Below are 27,158 nucleotides of genomic sequence, written 5' to 3'. Positions count from 1 at the left end.
GATCGGTTTCCTCATTTCCTTTGCCCTTGAGACGCACGCAGCGTAACCATTGCGCTGCCAACTTTTTCCAAACGGGACAGGCGCACTGAATACAGGTGCGGCGTCTCTGTTGGTCCTGAGGGGGGGCTCCAGGGGCCCCTCCCAAGTGGGGGACATGGCTGTAGGTGTCCCCGGGGTTTTATTCCTGATATTTGGGTGTTTCAGTGGGTTGAGTCTTCAATTTAGGCATTTCATATACTGATTCTTGTATTCAGCTGTGTATAATGAGCTGTAACTTGTCATTAGTGATTGGTGAATTGACAAAAAAATGATGAATCTGCAACTGTTTTGATTAAAGGTTGATTCTGGATTTCAGTAAATTGAATGACATTTCGTGCATTTTTTTCAGAATCAATAAAGTATCCATCCATCCATCTTCTGCAATTTTTGGATCCATATAGTATCTCTCTCTCTCTCCATCTGTAAATTGATTATCTGAGAAAATAATCAATAGATGAAAGTAATGATATATTTAAATTCAACAACTTTCTGCCAAAACAAAACAACAGAAGACTCCTGAATGATTTTCTGGCCGTGTCAACAAGAACTCAACTGTGTCTCTACAGGTCTTATTCCGTGCTGACAGTTTAAATTATAGTACGAGTGATAATAATAGGAGTAACTAACATGACTGATGGCTGTTAGTTTCAAGTGTCCCAGTGAGACATGACACATTGACACCAATGTGAGTGAACATGCAAAACACCTTTCACCCCCAAAAGTTATTTGAAATCCAGGTGGTGTGAAAGTCTGAGAGTCAATCTGTCATTATTCAAGTCAATGGTTTATTTTTCTGCTCTGTATCAGTCTTGTTTTCCAAATAATAAATCAGAGGGCGTCAGACACACGGATATGTCTCCGCAGGATTTGACACTTTGCTTCTGCAGCTCTGATAAAAATCAATGTATGTCGTCTCTAAAAATGGGTTTTATTTTGTAGTAGCTCCCTTACCCATAAGCCTTGTCTTCAATCTGTGTCTGTGTGTGTGTGTGTGTGTGTGTGTGTGTGTGTAGGCATGCTGACACCAGAATCAGTCATTATGGTGTGTTTGGGTTATGACAGGGCACTCACACGCCACATAAGGGTGAGGGTGTCTGTATGCTATGCGGGGATAAGTTATCTCCTGCTGACGTCTCAGGACAGGAGCCGCTGGTGACAAGAAGACAAGACTCACACCAAGAAGAAGAAGAAGAAGAAAAAGGCGATATGGTTTCCTGAAAAAGAATTCACATACAATTCTAGGATTCCATAAGTTCAGTCCATGCATGTGCAAGTATTCTTGAAAAGAAAACACTGGAAAGTGAAGGATTTTTTTTCCATCATGTCAATTCACATGGAAGATTTATGAACCGTTTCACAGCCAAAACGAAACAGAACTTCCATGGTAATGTAAACATGCAAATAAAAAATATATGTACTGGAAGTGCAGAGTCACATATCAGCCAATCACATCTGCATTTGTTCCAAATGGGAGTCCAGAGGTTGAGAAAGAGCTGTGGAAATTTACTTTCACAAACGATGGCCTCTGAGATCATGGAAAATACTTTTGAATCTTAGAGCAAAGCAGATAAATAATTATCTCTTCGGTGTGGTTCCTCATTAAATAAACAGTCGACAAATGCATATCAAAGCCTCTTGTTATTTTGTTTCACTGTATAAAAATGCTCAAAGACGTTTTCTTTAATTCTTTTCTCTTTGGAGGGAAATAAGAAAAGCTGGAGGCAGACTGTTCCGTCTCACAGAAGCAAAGTGTGTGAGAATGAGAGACAAAACGAGCAACAATGATTGATGAGGAAGAGTTGATCTTTTAATCATTCCTCGCTGACATGCCTGCAGGGAACAGACGAGGCAGTCGAAAACCAAAAAAAAAACCAAACCAAAAGGCAAAATGGTAAAATGGTTCATAAAATAACCAGTGTACTTTCCATTCTATTCGCACATTTTCATAGTCTCAATATCATTAGGATTAACATTGTTTTACCAAAGCGTCACTCCTTAAGTCATTAAAGATCATTTACAGTTTCAGTCTGAAACAAATGTATGTTGTTCACTTTGGTTTGTTGAAAATAAGATGAAGAGCTAAGCAGCAATGTCCTGAAAAAATGCCTTGTAGTGATTCATGTTTCCACTACACAAACTGGGGGGGGGGGGAGATTAATGTTGAGATTAATACTTTGCACTGTCAAACCTCAAAAGACTGAGGCCTTTAAAACAAACAGTAAAAACATTCAACTCTCTCTTCTTATTTGCAACCAGAGACATGACCTTAATCAACATCAGTTAATACCAGGAAAGGGTATCAGCATTCCATGACTTAATCATCTGGTGGCGTGTGCCATTAATTCACTGTCATCTGTGGTCCCTGTATGTTGTGCACCACTGACACGGAAAACAGGCCGAGGACGATAACTAACATGTTCCTGAGAGGTTTGTCTTTGTTCATTTCAGGTCCGTCTGACAAAAAGAGGAAAAGGTCAGAGAACGATCCTCTGAATGTGCACCTGATGCAAAGATGCTGCCCACTGCAAACGCTTCAGTCTAATATAAAACTCAGCTCGGTCAGAAAATCAGACTGTAGAGAACCAAATGAAAATCCTTTCACATCACAACCTGATTCCTGTGTTCCTTCAGTTTCTTCCCGAGGATCAACGCTGTCTTTTTTCTTTTTACTTCCAACATATTTAAATACACCAGAAATATTTTAAAATCCTAAAACTAGCACCACATTCCATCTGCCACCTTCCACCTGCTGAGACTTCAAACTCCACCATCACAGCAGGAGATCCTCCTACTTGGCGTCTCCGCTATTAGGGTTTCTGCATTTCTCCACGAACTCCGCGTGCTTCTGCCGGAGGATTTCTGTCTGTTTCTTAAAACCGTTGACCCTGAGGAAGAGAACGGAAAACACCTTCAGTCTCAGCTTCATATTCAAGCATCACAAAACAAGTGTTAGCAGCCAAATGTGACTTTACTGAGAAGGACTCACCTTGCTCGCTCTTTGGAATCATTATAGATCTCTGTGATCACTCTATCTTTCTCGTCCATGAAGTTAGTGTGAACGTCTTCCAATTTGCTGAAAAAGACGGAGAAACAGTTGCAAAGATCTTAAAACCGAATAAACTTTGCTCAAGCAAAAGAAGCCCAGAGCTCAGCAGGCGCTTCGTGTGCTCGGCCGCATTTACGAGTTTGTTCAGCTGTTAGAGCAGCTCTTCTGACCACAGAGAGGTGAATCTCCACAAACAGAAGCGGCACCGAGTCAGTGTGTGAAAACAAATACGGCAACACAAGCCCAGAGGTTGTGTCCAGACACATGGCACAGAGTCATGTCCACAAACAATCTCATTCAACTGGGTGTGAATTCACAGCCAAGAGAACTCGAGAGGGCAAAGAGAGGAAAACATAAATTAAGGAAACTGGATGAAGAGACAGCGGAAAGACACGATAGAGCAGCTTTCCCCTAAATACATCCAAATATATGCAATGGAGACACATGTAATGACAATGAATATAGCAATTCATGCTTCCACAGAGCGAGGAGTGGACTGGGGCTGCTAACAATGAAGGCGACTCTACCACACAGACACCCACACTGAGGCGAATGCATTTACATCGCAGAGCATCCTCTTCCATGCACCCCTCTAACACCTGCACATATCACATTAGTTCCTCCGGTTGAACGCCTGATTAAACAGAAGTCATGACAGTGTACTGAGTCACTGACGCCTGGAAGGAATGTTACAAAACCATGTGCAAACACAGGACATCCGTGACATCAGCAGCCCATGAGACCAGTTAGTCATTTGTTTGTAGATACAAAATAAGTGTTGTGCCATTTTTGATTTGTTAAAGATTAATAATTGAGGCACGAACCTGTTCTTTCAGGATCCTATCAACACCCAAATGACTGAATGGGTGGACGGTCCCTCAGTTGTTAACATAATGCATTTAGCTGATGTGTAAAAAATGAGTGAGTTGAGAAACTCTGTCCTTCGACATTCATTATAACAGAGATCAGAGCCTGCAGAGCCCTTCAAGTGTCAAAAGATCTCGATAAATTCATTTTCACAATATATAATGAATCTAAGGTCATTGAATCTGTTTCTGTGGCTCTGGTGTCCCACGCTCACGGACACAGTCACAACAGCAGAACTGTTTTAAAAAGAAATCCTTGGGGAAACACTGGTACAGTATTTAACAGCCTTTCAAAGTGAAAACAGCTCATTCAAGGACAGGTATTTCACACTGTACTGTTGTAATAGTTCTGCTGACTGGTCATTTTCATTCTTCTACTTTCTGACATTCATTGTTGAAATGCTTCCAATTGAATAAGTGATGAAAACATGGCGAGTATCGCATCCTGTGTGCTTTTTACCTGAAGAAGACTATGTGAGCTCCTATGCTGAGCACCATAGTGAGGACGCAGTAGCCCACCAGACGAAAGTTCCTGCTCCTCCTCTTCTGCCGCTCCTCTGACGACATCTCAGCGGAATGAGACCGATGAAACTGCTCCCAGTAATAACTGTCGTCCTGAGCGTTCGTACTGGGGGCGAAGTGGTTGAAGAGAGATCATGATGGTGACATTTAACACAGAGGAGAGTCAGAGCGTACCAAAGGTGAAAACAAAGAAATCTTATGGCAAGCCAGACAGACTTAAATGTACTTTCCACTGCATATCTGTATCTAGGTCTATATTTTGCATATGGTTTTCCAAAGCACTGCAATGGACAAATTACTTCTTCTGATTGTTTCATTTTACTGCTGAAAAACTCACCGATGTTCTTGTTTTCATTAAAAACGACACATCAGGGTAACAAACGATCTGCAGCAGAGTGGTGCGAACAAAATGTCGATAGTTTCTAGATTTGTGCACAAGGTTGAATAAAACCTGAAACATGAAACTACACAGCACTTTCACTGAGAATCTAAAAATGTCTGGCCCATTGCTGAACAGATAATTGTTTCTTCTTTCGGTGTCACTGCAGAGGTGGAGGTGTCAGGTGTGTAGTCATCACAATACTTGTGTGTGTTGCAGCAAGTAAACACAGGCCACATGGATTTAGTCTTGAAATTAATTATGCATAATCTGCATTTGTTCATGAGTGTTGGAGTGTGAACAAAGGTTAGAATAAAAAGCACTGGCTGACAGGTTGTGTGTATCTTCACCTGGCTCTGTACGTGGTGTGATTTGAGGTGGATGTAAAGGCCTTGCCCCCAGTGTATCTGTGTCTGATTTTGAAGTCGTACTCCTTCCTGCTCAGCTCTTTGCTCAGAACATGGTAAGCCTCATTCAACTCCACAAACTGGCCGTGCAGCTCTGGGTTCAACGGGTCCCTGTCTGGGTGCAGCTGCAGATACATGGGAGGAATGGAGCAGGGATAATCAGGTGTAGAAAAAAAACTCATCCAACCACGAGATTAAGGTGCAGACCGAGCTTATACAACACAAAAACTTCTTTGTCTGTGTTTAACAGATGCATGAACATTTACTGTCACAAACGGGCTTTTTTCTCTGAAGGGAGAGTTGCCTCATCCCTCAGTTATTCCACAATCACAATGTAAATACACAGGTCCATCCTTATTTACACTGCAAGCTACTCCGTGAAAACAAACAGTCAAGAAGCCCACTGTGGGAAAAGCTAACAAGCAGAAACCTGGCTGTGAGAGGCTGCCATCAAGTGGCCAGAGATATTTTTTTATTACATGCACATCTCATTAATGAACCTGGACCAGGATCCTACCTTCTTAGATTTGTCAAAAAATGCATTTTTGATTTCCTCCAAGGAGGCATCAGATTTGATTCCAAGGATATCGTAGTAGTCCAGAGATTTTCTGTGGTGAGAAAATCAAATAACCCAAAATGAAATAAAGGTATTCAGACCTGAACAAAGCAGTGTACAATAAATTCACATCACTTTATTTATCCATTCGTTACTTCATTAGTGTAAAAGCAACAGTGTGTATCATACACATACATCTCAACAACAATCGACTGTGGTATGTGCAGCTTTAAAGTAAAAAGAAGTTCATAAATAGTGTCATATAATATTTAATGAATAGATCACCCATTCAGGAGTCTGATGGATATGAGCACAAAGCTTGGCATGGCTCTCTCTCCCCATTGTGAGTGATCTGTGGCTTCAGTCTGAGGTTTATTGACTGTATTGGCTGAATAATGTGTGTGTTGTTTCGACAGTTGCATCCCTTCACAAACACATTAAGAAAACGACTCTAATTAAATCCAACACTCCCACGTGCACTGAGTCTACCTGTGTGCGTAGCTCTGAGAAAGCAGGCGCAGTCCACTCTTGCAGAACCACACGCAACTCTGACACAGTCTCAGCTGGGCCTCCAGCTGCATGATGGGAGGATTTCAACGCAGATGACCTGTGTGTGACATTTTGACATCAGCAAGGAAACAACAAATGAGCAGGAGAAGCATAAAAGCCTTTGAGTGTTTATATATCAACGATGAAGTTTGCAGACTCCAGACTCACCAAGACTCAAACAGAAGGTGTTTATGTTGCACTTTGAGAACACACAGAAACATCTCCCTTGTCTTTTTCAGCTGGAGGGTTTGATCTGATGGGTTTAACTCACCTGTAACTCACTGTAACATGCGGTTCTGTTGCAGGGGGAGCGTTGACCATTTATAATATAAGTTACTTTAACGCAATCTGGATTTAAAAATTACTCTGATAGGCTGCATCACCACTCACACACACACTACTGGCTTTGTTCACATGTCCACCCACAGTGTGTAAAGTTAGAAGCCGGAGAACCACCTTGTTTTCTAAGAGGAACACTTTGTTCTGCTGCCTCAACAATGGCTGGGCTGCTAGCTGGCGTTAGCTTGAAGTCGTCCCGTGCTACTGTTAGCGTGCTAATGCTAAGCAGTGTTGTGGTAAACATGAATTGGCGAACGTGAAAGCGTGAATAAAGAAGTAGAATGAAGGAGGGAAAGTGACAAACCTGCAGCACTTTGATTCATAACACTGAAGCGGTGCTGACTGTTGCATAAACACAGCAGTGATGCTAGCTGGGGCAAACCCGGAAAAGGAGAAGCTCTCTTTCAAAATACAACCACCAATGTTTAAATATACTATAAACTGTAATTTCCAACGATTCATACGTGAGTGTAGATTCAGTTTTACTATCACTGCTATTTTACTTCGTTTGATTACAGTATTTGTTAAGGACAATTGTATGCAAAAGTTTGAGCATGCCTGGTGATGCATTAAGGCTTTTATTTGTATTCTCACCGGAAGTTGTTGGGGACGGACAAAACAAAAACACGCCCCTGCACGTGTTCGCTCATCGGAGTCTCCAACACATGAAGGTGAAATAACTGGATTCAATCAATGTCCCCAAAACACGTCCTGAATGCAACATAACACATTCACAGACATTAGACCGCGTGCAGTCATTTACAGTTTACACACCATGTGAGGAATCCGAGGTATTCTTAGGTTACACGAGAATGAATTTGATTCTACTTTAAAGTTTGACTTAATATTTGACTTTAGCTATCACACTACATTTATCTGACAGCTTACTTTACGAATTAAGGTTTACATAAACGAATTAACTAAATATTGCTTCATAATTGATACAAGTAAAGCTGAAACAATCTGTTGATTTGTGTAAAAAATCTTCTAAAGCTTCTAAATTGTTAATATTTTCAATTCTCATAATTATAGTTGTTAAGTTGCTGGTTGGACAAAAGAAGTATTGTGAAGGTGTCGCAGGTTTGGTCTCCCGATCCAAACCAAACAACCAATCAAGAAAATGATCATAGATGCAGATTATATACAAATATAATCATTAGTTGCAGACCTTTTAAAAATAGTTCCACTTCAGCCAAATAACAAGGGTACAATGCTGCTTTCACAGTCATTCATTAGTAACTATGACATAATAAAATGCTGTGTCAGGTAAATATACATTTGAAGATGAAGTATACTTCCAGTATATTCTCTTCTCATTACATTAAAGTACTGTAACCCAGCGAAGATGTCAGTACTCGACATGTACTTGTAATGGAGTATTTTATCGTGGGATTACTTTTATTTGAGTATGTGATCTGTGTACTACCTCCTTGCCCACAGTTACGTCTATTAGTCACTAGGTGGTGATAATGCGCCCATTGTACAATCTGTCAAAAATAGAGGAAGAAAGTACTTGGATGTTTGCGGATGTTTGTAAAGAAGAAGGTAAGAAAACCTCTCATGTTCATTTATGTGGATTCATCACATTAACACAGATTCACGGTACCGTCATAACTTTACACTCCAATAACCTGTGGGGACACTTTCACATGAGAAGCTGTGATCTTCATCTCGTGCGCAGCTTCAGGGTGAGTGGAAAGTTTAGACTCAGTCCCATGTTGTGACCGTGTCCACTAAAGAAAGAGTAAACCACGTTATCCTGCGGCTGCTGCTCTTCGGGTTGAAATGTCCAGTGGAGGGTTTTTATCACTGCAGCTTTTAATTTCTTTCTTTCTGCCTCTATCTACACAACCTGGAACATACTGTGCAAAACAAATAAGAAAGGAAATCCACATCAAACACAGTCAAACACAGAAACATAGATTAATAAATACAGCAGAGCAAATGTCTTTGTGTCCATGACATATTTATCAAAATGCTATGTGTCCAGCTCCTTTCACGAGGAGTGGGATATTTATTCTTATCTAATATTTAAATTCTTAATTTCATTAGTCACTTTTTTCCCTAGGCTAGTTTGTGCTTGTCTCTACTTCTGGCAGCTGTGCCATTGAAAAACTATTACTTGCATGCATGTACGCATGTTGTGTAAATATGTGAATAAGTCATGGTTGTTAATGCTTAACTGACAAACACAGTTCCAATCATCATATTTTTACAGATTCTGCTTGATGCATGTTTAGTTGATTAAAATCAATTCTTAGATTTCCTGTGTGTGATTTTCATAAGAGAACATCCAGAGGGGATGTGACAGAACTGCAATGCTGTGAGTGAAAAGATAAGCGAACACTTGGATGATGATCCAGAGTGAGGGATGATGGACCCTGACGTGTCGGTGCTGCTGCACTGTGCTGACTGGAGCGGGCTGCTGGAGTCTCAAGTACGAGTGGAGCTCTCGGAAAGGTAGGGACGTAAAGCGAGGACTCGTATCTGCTGGTGATGTAACAAACCTGTGGGGTAGATACTGAAGGGACAAAAAGAAGTGCAACCTATTGACCCATTGTGTTGTGTACATGTGCTCAGAGCTGGAGAAGTACTCAAAAATTACACATTAACTTTTCTACTTGAGAAAAAGAAAGTTCTTGCTTTTAAAGAAACATAAAGTATTAAAAGTAACAGTACTTGTCAAGTGTAGTCTATTCCCTAATGCAGTCTACTACATCATTAACTGTGCCTAGTGTATATTTTGTTAGATACAGACTATTATATTGATGATTGTTGATAATATAAAGAATACTACAGTGAGCGAGTTAAGTGCAGATACATGAAAAATGTACTTAAGTACATCCCACCACTTTAGGTAGTTACACTGAAGTGTGGGGATCTGCAAAACGTATATGCATGATACAGTTGTCAGTTGAAGGCATGTACTTGTAGTGACAATGTTTTGTTGACTTCCTCTTTCCTCTCCCCAGATATAACAGGCGGACCGATGCAGCTCTAGAGCGCCACATAGAGGAGCTGTGGACTGAGCGCGTGTCCAAGGAGCCGTGGCTTTTCAACGGGGCCAAATTCAGACTGCACTCTTTTTGCCTGGCCTCCCCTCAGTGTCCATCATCATCCTGTGATTCCTCAAAACCTCAACCCTGCACTCATTCATCTTTTGTAACCTCCTTAGACTGCGTGGAGGATCAGGAAGACAAATCACAGAGCAGGCAAACACAAAAGGGCTTGTGTGACACTGATCCTCTGCATGATGTTACTCAGAATAGTTTGGACCGAAGAAACAGGCCTGTAAATCACACAGAAAATGTCGAGGGTGCCATCCAACAGACGACTAGTTCACTGGACCAAGATTTCTCGACTTGTAGAAAAGCTGAACTTTCTCCACACGCCGTTAAAATCACAGATGATCGAGACACTGGGCCGCTCCTCACTCTGAGACTCGGCCTGACGTGCTACAAGGACTACCTGGGAACCAACTGGTCGTCTCGGGTGGCGGAGCTCCGTCAACGTGGAGGTGCAGAGTTCAGCGATGCTCTGGCGCTGCTGGCTCAGCCTCTGGGTGTGGGCGCTGTCCTGTGCACAGGTGACAGACAGGTGGTGTTGATCAGGAGGAGTCAGCGGGTGGCAGAGGCGGGGGGGCTCCTGGACATCCCCGGAGGTCACCCAGAGCCTCAGGTGAGGTGGAATGATAAATGAATGCATATCATTAATGTGCTGGAAGCGTTAATTACACTGCCTCTGCTCTGTGCAGGTGGTGTGTGAGCGTCTGGGCCAGACAGCGGGGGAGGTGGTCAGTATGGTCACGATGCAGCAGAGGCCGGAGGCCGTCGTCTCTGAGCTGTTTGCGTCGGTTTGCGCTGAGATCAGAGACGAAGTGGGTTTGTCTGCATACGCTCTCAATAATTTACTGTTTACTTGTTTATCAATGTCTAATTGATATTTCATTCAACAGAAAAAAAATAAAATAATGACATGGCTGTTGTGTACATTGACAATGAATCCTCACTTCCTTCATCCCGTCTTTTCCGTCTCCAGGTGAACGTTCCTCTGAGCTGCCTCGGAGACCCAGTCCTGATGGGAGTCGCTCTGAATCACACCAGCGCTGGAAGACCAAGTGCGGAGTTCTACGTCAGGTACTCGTGTTCCTAATTTTAATCCCGATCACAAACAGTTTTCTCTTGAAAGTCCAGTGTGTAAGATTTAAGTGAAAGGGAACTATTGGCAGAAAGTGAATATAAAATAATCCTAGTGATGTTTTTAGAAGTGTGTAATCATCTAAATTGTACAATACTTAAATAATTTAGATTTAGATCTGGAGTGGGTCCTCTCTATGGAGGCTGCCATGTTTTTTACAATAGCCGAAACTGGACAAACTAAACGCTTTTTGAATTTTTGTGACAACTGACGCTACCACAGGTTCTCTTTCATTTTTGGGAAGAGTAGGGTGAGGTGAGGGGTATTCAGCTGCAACATACAACTTCACCACTAGATGTCACTAAATCCTACACACTGAACCTTTGAAGCAAAGGTCTCTCAAAGTGGAGCCATGAAAAGTTATTCAGATAAACAAAGAATAAAACTGTAAATCCAGTTAATTGAATTCAGAGATAATTTTTATATGACAGAAAATTATTTATGCATAATGATATAGGAAATCAAATAATTTTAACCTCACCTAGAGGCCTGAGTTTGTTCTTTTTCAAATCTCTTATTTGAAATAAGTTTTAAAAAGTGCAAATATAGCCAAAAGGAGGCAGCTAATAAAAGAATACATGATCTGATGAAGACTCATTTGTCTGTTTGTCCTCAGGTGTTCACTGACATCTGATGAAGTCAGAAAGTTGTACTGGAAAGGAGGAGCAGAGGCACACGAGTCCACAGACATCGTCTTCCTCAGCAGAACAGTGAGTATACTGAAGTTTCAGATGTGAATTGTTCTGGCAGCTGTGTTTGGCGGAAAGTTCAGTTCATGACAGGATGTGGATACAAAAGATTAGTTTTCCAAACAAAGTTGAGGTGAAGGAAATTCGACAATGGTGATATTTGACATTTTGTTTTTTAAAGGAAGTGTTGCAGCTGGACGGGAGCAGCCCTCTGTGGTCGGAGCTGTGTCCTTCAGCTAAAGGAGCCGTGCTGCTCTATCGGACAGTGGAACCTGACAGAGAGTGAGACCAGAGAACACGACCGCACACTCAGGTGATGATCATACCAGCTGGACCCAGATGATCCAATGAACAAACCAAACGCTTTCATCAAAATTTTATTAACTCTTTGACTTTAAGCACTCTGAACAATACTGGTGTTAAAATGTGCAAAATACTGTTTTTATCATTTGTAAACTGTACAGTAAAAACAATTCATAAACGTTTTTTCAAATTTTGAATTAAAATGATAAAGTGACCTGGTTCTTCTTGTCAAAATTCTGAAAATACTAAAACACTGATTTACATTGACTGACTGAAGCAGGAAGTGCGATATTCAAACTGTAGTTCTCCACGATTTAGTCACCTCCTTTTTTTTTAAATTAAAAGACTGATCACTGTCCTTGTAAACACCTTGTTAATATGTTGTAACGAAGCAGCATTGGTGTCTTCAATAATCCTCATATCTGAGTGAAGTCTCTGCCGTAGTTGTACCTCTGGTCCCGATAAGACACGTTCCACTAAAATATAAATGACACAAAAGGACAATGTGACTTTATGTACATTGTGAAATCAACTCGAGCTGGCTGTTGTAACACTTAGTGTTTGACAAGCTGAGCTGAGGGTTGAACAAGATTAAATAAACCAAACCTTTAGCCTTTGAGATAGCGGATATGAGCTAAATATCCTGCTCTGTTAAAACAACCCGAACTACAGCACAACCAGATGTAACTACGTGTAGCTAATAAACTGGCAAATAAGTGTGTGATAAAGACAAAATGGTAATGAACATAATGAATCAGTCTATTTAAACTGATTGATATATCTAATGGTCAATCCTCAGAGTAAAAGTTAAGTTTTGTTGAATTCTGTTTAATGAGGAAAGAGGCTGTTAAGACCTCTCCTAACAAATGCCTCTGGTGTTTATCGATAATTAAGCTTGTGGTAATTGATATTCTAATAGTTGTAATAAAGTAGTGCTAGTAAAATGGTTTGATAAGACCTGAGTAAAAGTTACTTTGGATAATCTAATTTATTGTTTTTGCCTATTTTATGTTTTATTTATGAGACTATTTATCTTTAGTTTTATCAACAACCTCGCAGGCTTCACTGTTTGATGATAAATTGTTCTTCTGTAATTGATTGTAACATTTGTCACCTGCAGAACAACACAGGTTATGTAAAACTGTAAAACATTAGTCTCCAGGGAGAGATTGTACCACTGTGAGGTTTGGTTTGTGGTAAAGGTCGTGTAGGATTCCACAGCTGCATGACACTCACATATCTTGGGTGCTGACTCCATGGCTGCATGTTGATTCTCGGGTCGTTCCACGCTACGAAGACAGAAATTTTAAAAAATCAAATCGTCTTAAAGAGTCTCAAGTCTCCCAAAATATTGTCCACTGTTTTTCCTGCTCACCATTCATCCCAGTCCACTGGATCCTGTGTGATGGTGGAGGGCCATGAGTGTGGGGTCTTTTCCTGTGAATTCTGGGTTTCTTCTTCTCCTGTTTGGGGACTGGGGGCAGCAGTCTGCGAGCGCAGTCTTTGTACTCCTGCAGGAGCGTCTGCGCCTGCTCCTCCAGCAGGTCGACATATTGCAGCTCCTCCAGCAGGTCCGTCTGCCGCTCTGGAAGACTGCAACTCACTGGAATCAAAGTAACAGAGGTGTTACTTAGATTGTCTTTGTTATCAGAGGCTGTGGTGCAGTTCCTTACACTGCTGCCCACATGAGTATTGGGATTAGATTATAATAATCATAATAACTAACGATAAATTAAGTGAAACCAGAATTAAACGAAGCTCTGATCATATTTGAAGACAAATATATAAATAAATGTAGGTCATTCCAAATACAACCTGGATCCAGATCACTATCGGAAAAATTGATAGATGAACCAAGTACAAACTATTAAGTCATCTATGTCACGCTTATTATGAAAGGATAAGCATAGTGACAGTGATCGCTGTGGGGCAGTGGGGATAATAAAATGTACACGTCAGACCTTGGAGTTTAAGCAGGGCTGTCTCTGGGATCTGGTTCTCCTCGCTCGTCTGCTGCAGCGACAGTCGTCTTCTCCACTCGTCTGCAGGTGGAAAAACTACCACCACCCGCCTCCTGAAGCCTGAGAACAGCTGCAGTTTGTGACGGCGTGCCGAGAAGAGGACGTTGCACTGGAAACAGAGAGATGACAAAGAGAAGAAGATAAAAGATGCAGAGGTCAGTGTGTGATTGACCCAGAAAGTGAGCACAGTTTGAGCTTTTCTCGAAGTTGTAGATCTATGGTTCACATCATAGTATGAGCATTTCTGCTTTTATACTTGGTTAGATACAAACTAGTAAATTCACAGTTTCACAAGTCTACATCATCCATTTTCTGACTTAAGCAGACACATGTTTAGAAGTAAGGGTTCACCTGGTCCAAAATGTAGTTGCCCAGAGTCTGAGCAGCTATTTTAAGTAAATCAGTCAGACACTGAGCGGCCTGTCGCAGCCTGCTGTCCCTCCGTTCGCCCCTCTGCACTCAAACACACACACACAAAGTATTTGGATGAGATAGTCAAAAGTTGCACATCAACTTAAAATGTGAAACATGAGGATTAATAAAGCAGGTTTGACTGACAATCATACATGTGAGCAGCTCCTCTGTGCCCAGCAGCCTGTAGCGTTTCTCTGGATGCTGCTTCATGTGAGTCCGGGCCCAGTGGCTCTTCCCAGAACCAGGAAATCCCATCATCAGCAAAACCTGGAGGGGGGAAGAGAAGAATGAAATCGAATAAGTGTGATAAATGTTTACTCTTACTTGACAAATGACTTTTCAGTGTAGCACGTACCTATTTTGTTTCTTTTACATTACAGACCTTGTTCGATTACAGTTTCCTTGTTTCACTATCATAAATTCTGATTCTCAGATGATCCCTTGGAGCTCATTCACAACAAATCTAACCTATTAATCTCATCTATCTGCTGAACTCTTCACAAGTTATCTCTTAAAACAGCTAATTATTTAAATTATTACAAAATTGTTGTTTTGTTTAAAGTTGAAAATGGTGAACTGGGGGCAAGAATTTACATTTAAATTGAATTTGTAGATGAACACCCAGCCACAAACCCTGTCTCTCACCTCACACTGTGCTCTGGAAGAAGGGCCCAGTGTCGAGCGCACCCTCTGCCCAGCAGGGAGCGCTGCCAGTGGAGTAAAACCTGGAGGGCTGGGGTACCAGGGAGGAGCTGTGGGGTCCAGGAGGATTCTGACCGAGCAACTCTTACAGAGGATGTGAGGGAACAGAGGTCGACCCTGCAGCACAGAGGCCCCCAGGGAAAAGGCCACACCTATGAAACAACCGTTCTTATGGAAAGAGAGCTGAACGGCACCGTCTGTGAAGAAAGACTGAGAGTGTAAAATAAACATGGTTGAGATTAGTAAAAACTCTCCTGAATCCCAAAGTATTAAAGAGGAGAAAAAGAGGAAAGTATAACTCACAGCATAACAGCCGATGATATCCCCCTCTGAGAAAGATTCTCCAAACTCCTCTTCCTTTCCACTTGAGACTTTTTTACTGCGTCCATCATAAGCAAAAGAGAGCTCATCTTCACCTGGTATATACGATAGATTTAGAATCAGAGGGTGTTAGACGTGTTATCAACTCTTTAAAAAGCCACTCTGTCCAGAAATGATGAAGAAGCCCATCCTTACCCAGCAGCAGAGAGGTGTGAGCCACTGACCAGCCTACTCTCACACCACAGGGCTCCTCCTCCTCTTGTTCCTCCTGCCATGTAGTCAACAACTTCTTCTCCAGCCTCACCTCATAACCCACCCTGCCTTGCAGCACCCCATGGGTGAGCCTGCAGCCCGACCACAGCGAGGGGAACTGAGCCCAAAACCGTGGCTGCCCCCAAGATCCGTCAGCGCCCACCTCAAAGTGGAGGTGACCGTCATCTGCGGTAAGAACAAAGAAAGATTTTAAAATTTCAAGAAACTTCATCTTCTTGTTAACTTGAAATCTCAACTGAATGAACTCATTAGAGCTCACTGTAACCAGTGCCACGTGAGTTTCCTTGTTTCTCCACCAGACTCACAAAGATCCAGGCTGACTTTATCTTCATCCTTTTCCTCTGCCTCGTCACTGTCCACTGGAGGTTGTGGTGACTTCACTCTTGTTGAGAAGAGATACATAAAGACACTTATTAATATATATATATATATATATATATATATATATATTCTGATAGATTACCCCCCACAGGGTCTCTACAGCACTGGGTTTACATGAAGAGACAGAAGACAAGTTCTCCAAGATGCTTAGAAAACTTGCTTACAAGAGGATTAGTGAGGCCTTTTAATAGTAAATGGTGTTCATAGGATTGCACTTAGTTATTTTAATACTTGACTTTAATCACTGACTGACACTGCACTGACATTATTTCTGGAATCATTTCTGTGTGTGTGTATAAATACCTTTTGTATCGTATCTCCTCTTTAAACTCGTAGAAAGCTCTCCCTCTGTTCGTCTCCTCAGAGGACGGATCTCTCCTCTCCTCCCCGGGACCCTCCACCTCTCCTCCCTCAGCCTGGTTCCTCCTCGCGGGCTCCGACACAAACTCAGAGCCGTGTTGTGGTGCAGCCACTCCGGCCTCGGGCTCAGTCTGCGTCCCGCTGTCCGTAAACTCTCTGGTGCTGTCCGGACAACATGGCGCGGCGATACACGCTTCTGCAGCCGGCGGCGAGGAGGAGGACGGAGCGGGGACCTCCGCTGCGTCTGTCGGCGCTGCTGGTGTCGGTGAGTCGTCATGTTGTGGTTTCACCAGAGTCTCCTCGCCTCTCGGGCTGAGTCCCGAGTCCAAAGCAGACCACAGCCTGACCACCAGCTCAGCCTTCAGTCCTCTGCCGTCCAACCCAACTTCTCTCAGTCTGGACCGCAGCTCCGCCACCTTTAACTTTTTGATTTCCGTCAGCTTCATTGTCTCCTTGTGAGGACAGTTTCCGCTGTTGTCTTATTTAAACTGTGGCTGCTTTTATTAAGAACACAAACAAACCCACAAGTCAACAGAAGTAAGAAGCAGAGGTCTGGATCAAAACAATTCAATATGGTGCCCTAGTTTGTGATTGGCTCTTTGCTTCCTCGCTCTTGTCACTACTGTAGCATTAAACACTCGTAGGGCTCTACACTGCCCCCAGCGACGAGAAGGGATTCTTTACCGGAAGTTTGGTGATGCGCGTCCGTAGTTCTTGAGGCAAAGTATATTTAGACATATTTCTATTGTAAAAAAAGATACTGTATTGGTCATAAATCATGCCTCCTCCATGTTAAGAGATGGGACATGGACTAAACTAAAATGTCAAAGTAAGGTAAGTTTGGTTTTAGTTATTTGATCATTTAAAAACAGGGAATAACCTCATGGTTGACAGCTGATACTGACTTGTGATTAGTCGAACAGATGTAACAGGTGTATATTTTCTTTTTTTACTGTTATTTATATTATTACAATGTCACCTTAGACTTTGGGAGCTTTACTTTTTCACAATTTTCTGACATTTGATTTCAGTTAAGACAACATTCTTTCATACTGAGAAGCGTTTTAATCAGTAAACAAGACAAGTGCAAAAAACATGAATATGAATAAGCACAAACACGTACAAGAGGTAAAACGCGAGACCATCGTCAGTTATAATTCAAAAGGTTACATTTGATTTCAAGTCACAACGCTGTCTCGTCTCTGTGTACTTCAGATTTCTTGCTCCGCTGTCTGTGTTTCATTACAACCACTTCAGTCAAAGAGAGAGAAATTTTAAAACAGCTAAGAATAATTTCTTTATAAAAATTCAGCATTTTAGTTTCTTCACTGAGCCTTTGGGCTCAACACAAATCTCTGTCTCGAGGAAATTCTCTCAGATCCTTGAAAGTTAAATTTGTAATCATCCTTGACAGACTTCACTGAAAATCACTAGAGGAGATTTGGCTGATTCTTTAACTGAGAGCGGCCGTGTCCACACAAACAGCATCATAATAGAAATCTTCACAAGAGGAGAGAGTCGGCAGCCATTTTTCTGTTACACAACAGAACATTGAGGTCATGCTCACACAGTGAGCCCGTTTCACGTACACAGTGGCTCAGTCACATTCTTACCACATGCTTCAAAATAAAAGCGCCTCAGTGCTACATCTGAACTATACACTTGGAACAAGTAAACAAAACAAAAACAACAAAACAAGAACGTATTCTCCCTGATGAGGATCCAACTGTGCAAACTGACTCAAGCAGAACTGTAAACAACCATGCATCCTGAGTATACTGAAAAAAATATTGTTAATGGTGTCATCAGTGACGTGAATCCACCCTAAGAGTCATTATGAGGTGATGGGTGCTTGAGTTAGACAGTGCAGTTATGTGAGTGGTGTTGGCCCTGCTCAAACATCATATGATTATATAATAAAGCCTGGAGGATCTTGTATTTTTTACTGTGGGTGGTACCAAAATCAATTTAACAGATTTTCTTTTAAATCAGCCAACGACAAATTAATAATTTGTCGCAAACAAACACCATACAAAACATTTAGTTTAAAGATCCATTAAATTTGGTTATCAAAGTATTTTGACCTGCAGGGGAAACATAAACGTGTACCATAATGTTTCAGCTGAGTTATACTCCAGTATTATTTTACTGGGGGCTCTATGCTAAATTATATAGAAACATAAAGAAACCTTAAACATTATGAACCAAGCCGTACTCAAAATATTCATAACCTACATGCTGTGAAGAACTGTATGAATTTAGATAGTGGGGTTAAGGGTAACACCTTAGAGCACTACTTCATTTACTCTGAGTCAGACTAAGATGGTGGGTGTCGCTGGGGCATAGGGAGGTGAGGGGGAGCTGCCACTTTCAGATGGACTGTATCCCAGGAGGAGTTCCTTCTCTCGGTGAAGACACGGTCCGCTGATGTTCTGGCTGTGGGAGTGGTAGAGCCGCAGGAAAGCCAGGATAGACTGAGCCAGCCACAGAGACGTCACACCCCACAGAGAAGCCTGAGGGCACAGGGTCAGTCTTAAAAAAGAAGCTTCAATATGTCCTGAATAGCCACAAGTGCCTAAAGATATTTCCAGAGATTTCACATAGGTCTGCTTTGTTCTGATCAGATGTAGTTTTGCTGGTTTGGTTTAGTCTGATTATCAGACTGTGTGTGAGGGAAATAGCAGGTTGAAAAACAGACACAAGGTTTGTAACCACTAACATTACATTGCTTTTGTTAAAACGGATGTACATAGAAAAGCCAGAATAGGTAATGACCTGTCAAATACTATAAAAGTAAAATAAATTAAATAATGATATAAAGATGGAAAAGCTCATGTCTTATAATTTTAGATCTATATACAACAGAAAACATCACAAATACATAGTCTGGTTATGGCAACTACAAAAGAGAATGAGACATTGACTGTGTTTGTGTGCTGCTGTTAACGCTCGTACCTGAGCCAGATTGAGCTCTGTGTAGAAAGAGGAGGTGTCCACATCCAGATACATTGGAACAGACTGGGACTCTGCACAGCTAAACACAAGCAAACATGAGAGGATGAGAAAAAATTCACAGTTTCCACAGCATGGTGATAAATATCAACAGAATAAACAGCTGAAAATACAAAGGGACTATTTGTCTGTATCAGTCTTCTACCAGAGGTAACTCAATATGTTTGTGTTTTGGGCTGATTGTTTAATAAAAAAGTCACTTTAGGGAATTTGGATTTATATTTTCAAGGTTTTCTGACACATTATTCATCAAATGAAAATAATTGATCAACAAAAAAAGTAATTGTTAGTTTTAGCCCTGGAGTAGTTCTTAATTACATATAGATTTGTGTTAATATATAATAACTTGTCACACAACTGTATGAAACTAGACATGTGTTGCAAACCAAACTAATTACCAGACTGCAATTGTATGCCTCTGCCAACCAGTGCAGTTTCCCATTCATATGAGGTCACTCAAGAAAAACATTAACATATTTTGTGAATCCTTTAGTCCAAATGAATATTTGTCACAAATTTGAAGAAATTCCCTCAAGACATTCTTGAGATATTGTGTTCACGGGTATGTGACGTTCATACAAATGGAGGGCCAACCCAAAAACATAATGCCTCCAGCCACTGGCATAAAGGCATAAAAACAACAATTAAACAATTAAATGCATCATGCAAAAATGACCATTTAGTTATTAGATATATGCAGAAATTTCCACAAAAAGACTTCTTACCTGTATGGTCGTGTGTTGTTGTCAGTCACAGTGTCGCACCACGAGACCAGACCCAGAGACAAGAGGACACTGGCCCCTCCAGACAGGAAGAGAACGCACACACTCAGCAGAACAGTCAGGAATGATGAAAACAGGGTGCTGAGCAGAAACAGAACAGGACAGACATTACACATACTGCGCATACTTTGCAATAAATAACGATGATTATTTCCATCATCAGTTAGCCTGTTGATCAGTTTCTCTGCTCTGAAAACAAACAAATACAGAAGGAGCATCCCTGGTTTAAGGAGTCAGAGGTGAAATGAGATAAAACTTAGGAATGGTGATGACAAACAATTTCAAATAATAATCAATTATCGTCTTAGCTTGATTAATTTCTGAAATACTGAATTACTTTAACTCTATGACTGATAATCAACTAAAACAACATAATGGAATTGAATTGTGGTGGAGCTTTTTGTCTTAAAGTTGTGACAAAAATGTCCTCAAACAGACACAAGCTCAAATACACTGCATTCATCTTTGATAATGTGTTATTACTTTTTACTTACTATCACTGTGAAAGTAACCAGTGAATACACGTTATGTAATATTGTAAGATGTACATCATTTCCTTATAAACCTAGTGGAGTATGCAGTTATATAACATGGAAGCAGTGATATAAGTGTATTTAAACCCAGTACTTCAGTAGATGTACTCAGCTGTGTGTGTACTCTTGTGTCAGTGGACTCACTCGTCATGTCGTCCATGCAGGTAGAAGAGACACCTCCAGCCCTGCGCTGCCCCGTACAGCACCGAGAAGATACCCACGAAAGTGGCGAACTGGCAGGCGGCGAGCGGCCCCCACTGCTGCACCACCAGCTGGGAGACGTCTCCCGGCTGCTCCGGCGCCTCGGCCCGACTCTCGGTCCTCCAGTAGCCGGTGGAGAAGAGGGCGCAGCGGCCTTTGAAAGCGGATCCGTTGAGAGCCATGGGCACGACCACCAGCAGCCCCGCCGCGATCGACAGGGCGTGGACCGTGCAGTGGGCCAGCAGCAGCCGCCGGTCCAGCTCCATGCTCCCCGTAAACAAAACCACAAAACAACAGAACCGGCGGAGAATTCACGATTGAAGCCAACAGCCGCCCGTCTGTGTCCCGAGTGACGGTTCACCGTGCTCTCGGGTATTTACAGCCTGAAGTGTGGGACCCACCCGACCCTCCGCATTCCAGCACAACGCACGAGCAGCGGACACCGACAGACGTATCACTCCGCCACATTCTCCAGGAACCAGCAAGAAAGAAGAGCAGTCGTCATCATTGTCGTCATCGTTACGCAACAATAAAACGTCTCATTAGCAGCAGATAGAGAGTTGAACCACTGACTACAGGATACTGGTCGTTATTGCTTCACATAAATATCTTCAATTTTAGCTCAATTATACTCTTACTTTACAGGATTCAGATCATTAATCAGTGGTGGGAAAGTACATATGTTATTCTAGTATAAGTTATAATACACAGTTTATTGTAAATACTCAAAATTTGTCTAAGCACTAGGATGAAACTATCTAGATCATGTATATATTAATCCCAATTTTAATTAGAATTAGAATTTGCAATGCAACCAAATAATAGAAATATGAAATACATTAAAGTACTGTGTTTCAGACTTTCAGTATCAGAAAACAGACATACTCCAGTCAAGTACATACACCTAATACTGTATTTATGTGCAGTACTATTTTAAGTAAATATACTGCTGTCACTTTCCACTCCTGTCATTAAAAAGTATCATCCAAATATATTCTATGATGCATTAGTATATCTGGCAGTAAACAACGTTGTTCAGTCATGGGAGCAGGACCGCTTCCTTTTGTAGACCGAGTGGGGATTGTGGACCAGAGTGATACATCTGTTCACACCAACGATCGTTAGGACTACAAATTCCCCCATCTGTGACGTATGACGGTGACCTCTTGTCTGTTTTCAGCAGTTGACCTGGTTTCTTGAAATCCTCCTGCAGACTGACACACTAATGACTAATGTGAGGGTCTGATCAGTGATCAGCACAATCAGCACTCAACACAGGAACATTATTATGAGTAGTAGTTGTAGTATTACGAGTAGTATTTATTATCTTAATGAATAAACTTTAAAGTAACCCAGCTTTTGGATACAACTACAACCACGAATTGTTAACTTTCACATTTAAGTTGTGACCTCATCAGTTGGATTTTTGTTGCTTGCTGCTTGTGTTGATGTTGCATTTTACCAGAGCAACATTTTACTGCGTCACCAAATGAGTCGAATACACTGCAGCTAAAACAAAGGCCAGGACTGATGAGATCAGCATATTTACAATGTCTTTTACATTGGCCCAGTGCGGGGGGGGGGGGGACACTTTGGATGCCACAGTTTGGTCGTGACTCATGTGGGCTGGAGTTGGGGGTGGAATTCCTCTCTGTTGGAAAAACATTGTTGTCCACCCACTAACCCCCCATCCTACTGACACACCAAAGTCAACAAGTGAAGCTCTGGCACATATCTAAATACAGCAGCTCAAAATATGTAGAGAAAAAGACTTTTGTCAGAAAGTAAATCAAACTAAAATAAATTAAATCAAGAGACACACTGGTCAGAAAAGATATATAAAACAAGGAAAATCCCCACTTCTGTGAAGAATCAGTCAAGTTTTATAACATTTACAAATACAGGGCATTTTCTCTGGAGTGTTTGTGCATACGAATAAATACAACAAATTAAAAACAGGGGAGAGTATAAAATAATAAAAACACTGGGAAAAAATGATGTGCTGTATGAACATCAGATGTGTACAGATTTATTTTTACTGAGTTCTCCCCGTTTGACAAAATGCCGAAACCCGGGATCGAACCAGGGACCTTTAGATCTTCAGTCTAACGCTCTCCCAACTGAGCTATTTCGGCGGTGACATCATTTAGCCTCACATGCAAATATTATAGATAAGTACATATTACTACGTGATTACTAGGTTTATCAACGATGGTATAGCTCTGGGCGACTGCTAGTTTAAGTCAAAGTCAAAGTAGCTTTATTGTCAACTATTTCACATGTAAACATACAAAGCAGTCGAAAGAACGTTTCCCACTCTCCCCACAGTGAAACATATAAAGTGCACAGGCACAACAGATAAACAACAGATAAACATTACTTGGAGCTAAGTAATATACAGTATACAGACAAGACATTACGTAACTTACCATAACATATCACTAAATAGAACATATATAGATAAAAGTATTAGCAGTGCAAGTTAAACGAGGTATAAAAAGTGATATGTTAACTCTGTGTTCTCGTGACTGTGATCCACGGGCGAATGTGGCTCCAGAGGAGGTTTAACATTTTATTTTTTTCTGTACCTTTTTTTTGGTTTTTAATAATCGGTCCCCATCTACTTCCATTGTTTAGATTTGACTGCAACACTGTTTACTCCTGAGACTCCGGAAGTGTTTTGTGCACTCAAACACTTCACGCACCCCTCCATCGACATAGTGGTGAGTAGAGGGAGCCATTTTTGGGGCGAACTATTCTTTTAAACTTGATCACCGTTATTTGTGAGAATGGTCTTTGTGGCGTGGACCGAACCTTCTTCCAATCAATGTTGCTCCAGGAACAGAAACATGTGGTTCTGAAGTAAAGCGAGTTTCCTGCAGATCGCAACACTCTGGTCGTCTCGGCAGCACGTTACTTCCGTGGTGACGTAACTTCACTCCCACATCCAGCGCAGGGGCTGCTGGGAAGAAAAGGTCAAGAATCGCAGGCTGTTGAACGCACGGACCTGCGGCTGCTGCAAAGATGATCTAACGAACAACAAAGGGAACAACGAGCCTGTGGTTTGAGATGAGAGCCGCACGGGTGGTTTTCCATGACACAGAAGAACCTGCTCCACGCTATCGCCCCGTTTTCCTGCTGCTCAGCCTCCTTCAGTCTGGCTAGCTAACGTTAGCCGGCTAGCTGCTGCATTGTTATTGTTTTCGCTTGTTTGGCGGCGGCCATATAAACGCTACTCCCCCCTCGAGGTTCTCCGGCCGAGGCAGGGGTCCGGACTGCCTGAGGGATGTGTTTCTGTTCCTCCCGGGAAGATGGATGAGAAATCCAGCGGCAGCCATCACCGGCTCCTGATCGTCCTGCTCATGTCGTTGCTCTTTAGCGTCATTATGGTCCAGTACGTGTGCCCGAGCAGGTCGGAGTGCCGCATGCTGCACCAGCTGGGGTCCTGGCTGAAAGTCGGCGGTGCAACTGGTTCCCGGAGCACAGGTAATGGAGCTCAAGATGGGCCTCAGAAGGATCCGTACATCGCAGAAGACGGCGCCCTGGTTCGCTTTGTCCCTCGGTTCAACTTCACCAAAGCTGATTTAAACCGCGTTGTAGACTTTAACATCAAAGGGGATGACGTTATAGTGTTTCTGCACATTCAGAAAACTGGGGGCACCACCTTTGGTCGGCACTTAGTGCGGAATATTCAGCTGGAGAGGCCGTGCGAGTGCCACGCAGGCCAGAAGAAGTGCACCTGTTACCGGCCAGGTAAAAAAGAAACCTGGCTCTTCTCCCGCTTCTCCACCGGCTGGAGCTGCGGGCTTCATGCGGACTGGACCGAGCTCACCAAGTGTGTCCCGTCACGCATGGACACAAAAGAGGTTCCACAGAACCTGCTCAGGTTAGTGAAGGCGGAGAGGAACACCATCACTTCACATTTCTCAGATTCTCTCAATCACTGCAAGCGACACAGCAATGAAACATTTGGCAAGATACTCTTAGTTTGTGTCTTTACACAATAAATACGAGACCAGTCTGCAGATGTTATATTTGTTCATTTGATGACGCTTTCACTTGTATCTTAAGTGTGAATTTGATCCTTGGAGGAACTTAAAATACCACAAGGAAGAGGTCTTAATGTGATTTTTAAATATGTACAGATAGATCAATAAGTACTTATTTAGTAGCTAAGCTTTTACATTATTGCAGGACGGCTTTTTGTCCAATCAGAATAAGGCAGTTTGAATTTGCTTATTGTATATCTAATGTCCTTTTCTCTTTCTAGGAGAAACTATTATTACATAACCATCCTAAGAGACCCAGTATCACGCTACTTGAGTGAGTGGCGTCACGTGCAGCGAGGTGCCACGTGGAAAGCCTCCTTACATGTATGTGAAGGACGTTCACCGACGTTGTCTGAGCTGCCTAGCTGCTACTCCGGAGACGACTGGTCGGGTTGCTCCCTGCAGGAGTTTATGGACTGCCCCTACAACCTCGCCAACAATCGACAGACCCGCATGCTGGCTGACCTCAGCCTGGTGGGGTGCTACAACGTCTCTGCCATGAGTGAGGAAGAGCGATGGGCAGTGCTGCTGCAGAGTGCTAAACGTAACCTACGGGGCATGGCCTTCTTTGGGCTGACCGAGTACCAGCGTAAGACCCAGTACCTGTTCGAGCGAACCTTCAACTTGGAGTTCATCGCACCATTCACGCAGCTCAACGGCACGCGCGCGTCCACGGTTGACGTTCCTTCTGAGACGCAGCACAGAATCCGCCAACTCAACCGATGGGATGTGGAGCTGTACGAGTACGGCCGTGACCTTTTCCTGCAGCGTTTCCAGGTGGCGAGGCAGCAGGAGCGCAGGCAGGCCAGACAAAGGCGTCAGCAGGAGAGGAGGCGGCTCCGTGGAAGGCTCGCAAAGCAAGGGAGGCAGCTGAAGCCCACAGACACCACCCATCAGCCTGACAGCCACTCTGTAGTAACTGAGGAGCAGCAGAGGGAGAAGGCTGTTGAAGACAACATAGAGTCAGAGGTGCTCCTCCCAGAATGGTGGGATCTGGATGAGAATAGCACCATGGAGGACTACATGGACAATGTGGAACAGTGGTAGCGACGGGAACATGGAGTTGGGTCTTAACACTTAGTGTGCCATGTTCTGTAATGAATCCAAGTTATTTTAATATATGCCTCCCACTACATGTTTATCACCATGTACTGTTTCAACTGACACATTTATTTATTGATACTGATTGTATTTCTTTGCATCAACTGACAGTCATAATAGAAAATGGAGGAATTTCTCGACACAAAGGGAAGCTGCTCTAACTACCTGTAATCCTATCCTGTTCACACAAGCCTTTTTGACTCTTCTTTTGGCTCTTGAACACAGCTGAACTCTTGTGACGTAGCTTGGAGCAAGTGGAAATTCATAATTTCTTTGTCAAAAGAAACTATGTGATACCTGTTTCTGTTTTAAAAAACATCTGCTATTGTTTGTGATTAACAATCTACATGTTTGCCAGATTGTTCTCTGCTATGAACTTTATACATTTTAAAATGTACCTGTGTTTTTAAGTTTGTCTTACCTGACAGAAAAGAAGAATGGGATTTTCATAGATACCTCAATGTGTTGCATTAACTGCTAATGTTGTAAAATAACTGAATGTGTCCCAAGTCTTGATTTTTATATAAAATAATCATTTTACATCTACTGAACTTTTGGTCTATTCTTACCACGTAGATATATCCTGGCACGTGCACACATAGACATCTAAGTGTGCATGACCCTCTGCCCTTTTTCTTCCTAGAGAGAAGTGCCCCTTTTCTGGGTTGCTTTAAAAACATTTTCTTATTATATTCCTGTTTGCACATAGCTTCCCTGTCAAACAAATATATGGATTGGATAAAAAATCTAAATATCAGGGCCGTAGATTAGACTTTGTGTCTACCCTAACTCCACGTCTCCTGCACGGTGGTGAGCACACAGTCATCACAGTCACGTCAGACAGGCAGCACCCCCTCAGCTCCTGTCTCCGGTTTTTCCCACCACAGACAAAAAACAAATACAGTTGTGTCTTGCTAATGTACACGCATGAGCTAATTGATAATGTGATGAGTTTGGGCATACAGGCTAATGTACTGTACGTAAGGGGAGACACTACAGGGGAATACAGTCAAACATATCTAATGATGTCATCACAATCATCATCTTGATATTCAAATTAGATGTTAACTAATGACAATGCTTTTATTTGCATACATTTGCCAATTGGCCCGCCAG

General features: G+C 42.2%; 5 protein-coding genes and 1 non-coding gene across 10 annotated transcripts; 2 read left to right on the top strand and 4 right to left on the bottom strand.

Moving 5' to 3' along the window:
* Nucleotides 1-1,824: 1,824 nt before the first annotated feature.
* Nucleotides 1,825-7,148, bottom strand: dnajc4 (DnaJ (Hsp40) homolog, subfamily C, member 4). Of its 3 annotated transcripts, none has more exons than XM_020110318.2 (7): nt 7,008-7,148; nt 6,305-6,422; nt 5,777-5,867; nt 5,203-5,384; nt 4,412-4,579; nt 3,026-3,112; nt 1,825-2,924 (listed from the first exon to the last, which is right to left on the bottom strand). In XM_020110318.2, the coding sequence occupies exons 2-7, from the start codon at nt 6,394-6,396 to the stop codon at nt 2,828-2,830; spliced, it is 717 nt and encodes a 238-aa protein (XP_019965877.1). In that variant the 5' UTR covers nt 6,397-6,422; nt 7,008-7,148; the 3' UTR covers nt 1,825-2,827. The 3 variants fall into 3 exon arrangements, with proteins under 3 accessions (XP_019965877.1, XP_019966027.1, XP_069388210.1); XM_020110468.2 differs by having other exon boundaries at nt 6,533-7,040; XM_069532109.1 differs by lacking the exon at nt 7,008-7,148 and adding an exon at nt 6,636-6,761.
* A 1,001-nt stretch (nt 7,149-8,149) lies between these two features.
* On the top strand, nt 8,150-12,106 carry nudt22 (nudix (nucleoside diphosphate linked moiety X)-type motif 22). 3 transcript variants are annotated; one of them, XR_011244152.1, is made up of 7 exons: nt 8,150-8,248; nt 8,990-9,163; nt 9,676-10,381; nt 10,458-10,584; nt 10,742-10,839; nt 11,517-11,610; nt 11,771-12,106. XR_011244152.1 is itself a non-coding variant. In XM_069532107.1 (7 exons), the coding sequence occupies exons 2-7, from the start codon at nt 9,075-9,077 to the stop codon at nt 11,873-11,875; spliced, it is 1,215 nt and encodes a 404-aa protein (XP_069388208.1). In that variant the 5' UTR covers nt 8,150-8,248; nt 8,990-9,074; the 3' UTR covers nt 11,876-12,106. The 3 variants fall into 3 exon arrangements, 2 of the variants coding, with proteins under 2 accessions (XP_069388208.1, XP_069388209.1); XM_069532107.1 differs by having other exon boundaries at nt 10,458-10,580; XM_069532108.1 differs by having other exon boundaries at nt 8,232-8,391; nt 10,458-10,580.
* Nucleotides 11,950-16,988, bottom strand: LOC109640354 (heterogeneous nuclear ribonucleoprotein U-like protein 2). The gene is made up of 11 exons (XM_020104338.2): nt 16,308-16,988; nt 15,929-16,005; nt 15,546-15,788; nt 15,333-15,445; nt 14,973-15,239; nt 14,472-14,594; nt 14,265-14,366; nt 13,854-14,022; nt 13,268-13,495; nt 13,129-13,181; nt 11,950-12,368 (listed from the first exon to the last, which is right to left on the bottom strand). Exons 1-11 carry the CDS (start codon nt 16,808-16,810, stop codon nt 12,309-12,311), a joined length of 1,938 nt encoding a protein of 645 aa, XP_019959897.2. The 5' UTR covers nt 16,811-16,988; the 3' UTR covers nt 11,950-12,308.
* A 418-nt stretch (nt 16,989-17,406) lies between these two features.
* On the bottom strand, nt 17,407-21,405 carry LOC109644725 (transmembrane protein 179). Its single transcript, XM_020110204.2, has 4 exons — nt 20,836-21,405; nt 20,102-20,239; nt 19,320-19,398; nt 17,407-18,877 (listed from the first exon to the last, which is right to left on the bottom strand). The coding sequence occupies exons 1-4, from the start codon at nt 21,156-21,158 to the stop codon at nt 18,677-18,679; spliced, it is 741 nt and encodes a 246-aa protein (XP_019965763.1). The 5' UTR covers nt 21,159-21,405; the 3' UTR covers nt 17,407-18,676.
* A 1,549-nt stretch (nt 21,406-22,954) lies between these two features.
* Nucleotides 22,955-23,027, bottom strand: trnaf-gaa (transfer RNA phenylalanine (anticodon GAA)). Its single transcript has one exon. It is a non-coding gene; the product is annotated as a tRNA-Phe (tRNA).
* Nucleotides 23,028-23,563: 536 nt separating this feature from the next.
* Nucleotides 23,564-26,593, top strand: hs6st2 (heparan sulfate 6-O-sulfotransferase 2). Its single transcript, XM_020105219.2, has 2 exons — nt 23,564-24,778; nt 25,163-26,593. The coding sequence occupies exons 1-2, from the start codon at nt 24,204-24,206 to the stop codon at nt 25,986-25,988; spliced, it is 1,401 nt and encodes a 466-aa protein (XP_019960778.2). The 5' UTR covers nt 23,564-24,203; the 3' UTR covers nt 25,989-26,593.
* Nucleotides 26,594-27,158: the final 565 nt, after the last annotated feature.

The sequence above is a fragment of the Paralichthys olivaceus genome, chromosome 9 (assembly GCF_024713975.1).
Source record: "Paralichthys olivaceus isolate ysfri-2021 chromosome 9, ASM2471397v2, whole genome shotgun sequence".
NCBI classification, from domain to species: Eukaryota; Metazoa; Chordata; class Actinopteri; order Pleuronectiformes; family Paralichthyidae; genus Paralichthys; species Paralichthys olivaceus.
This window is presented reverse-complemented; position numbering and strand designations above follow the sequence as displayed.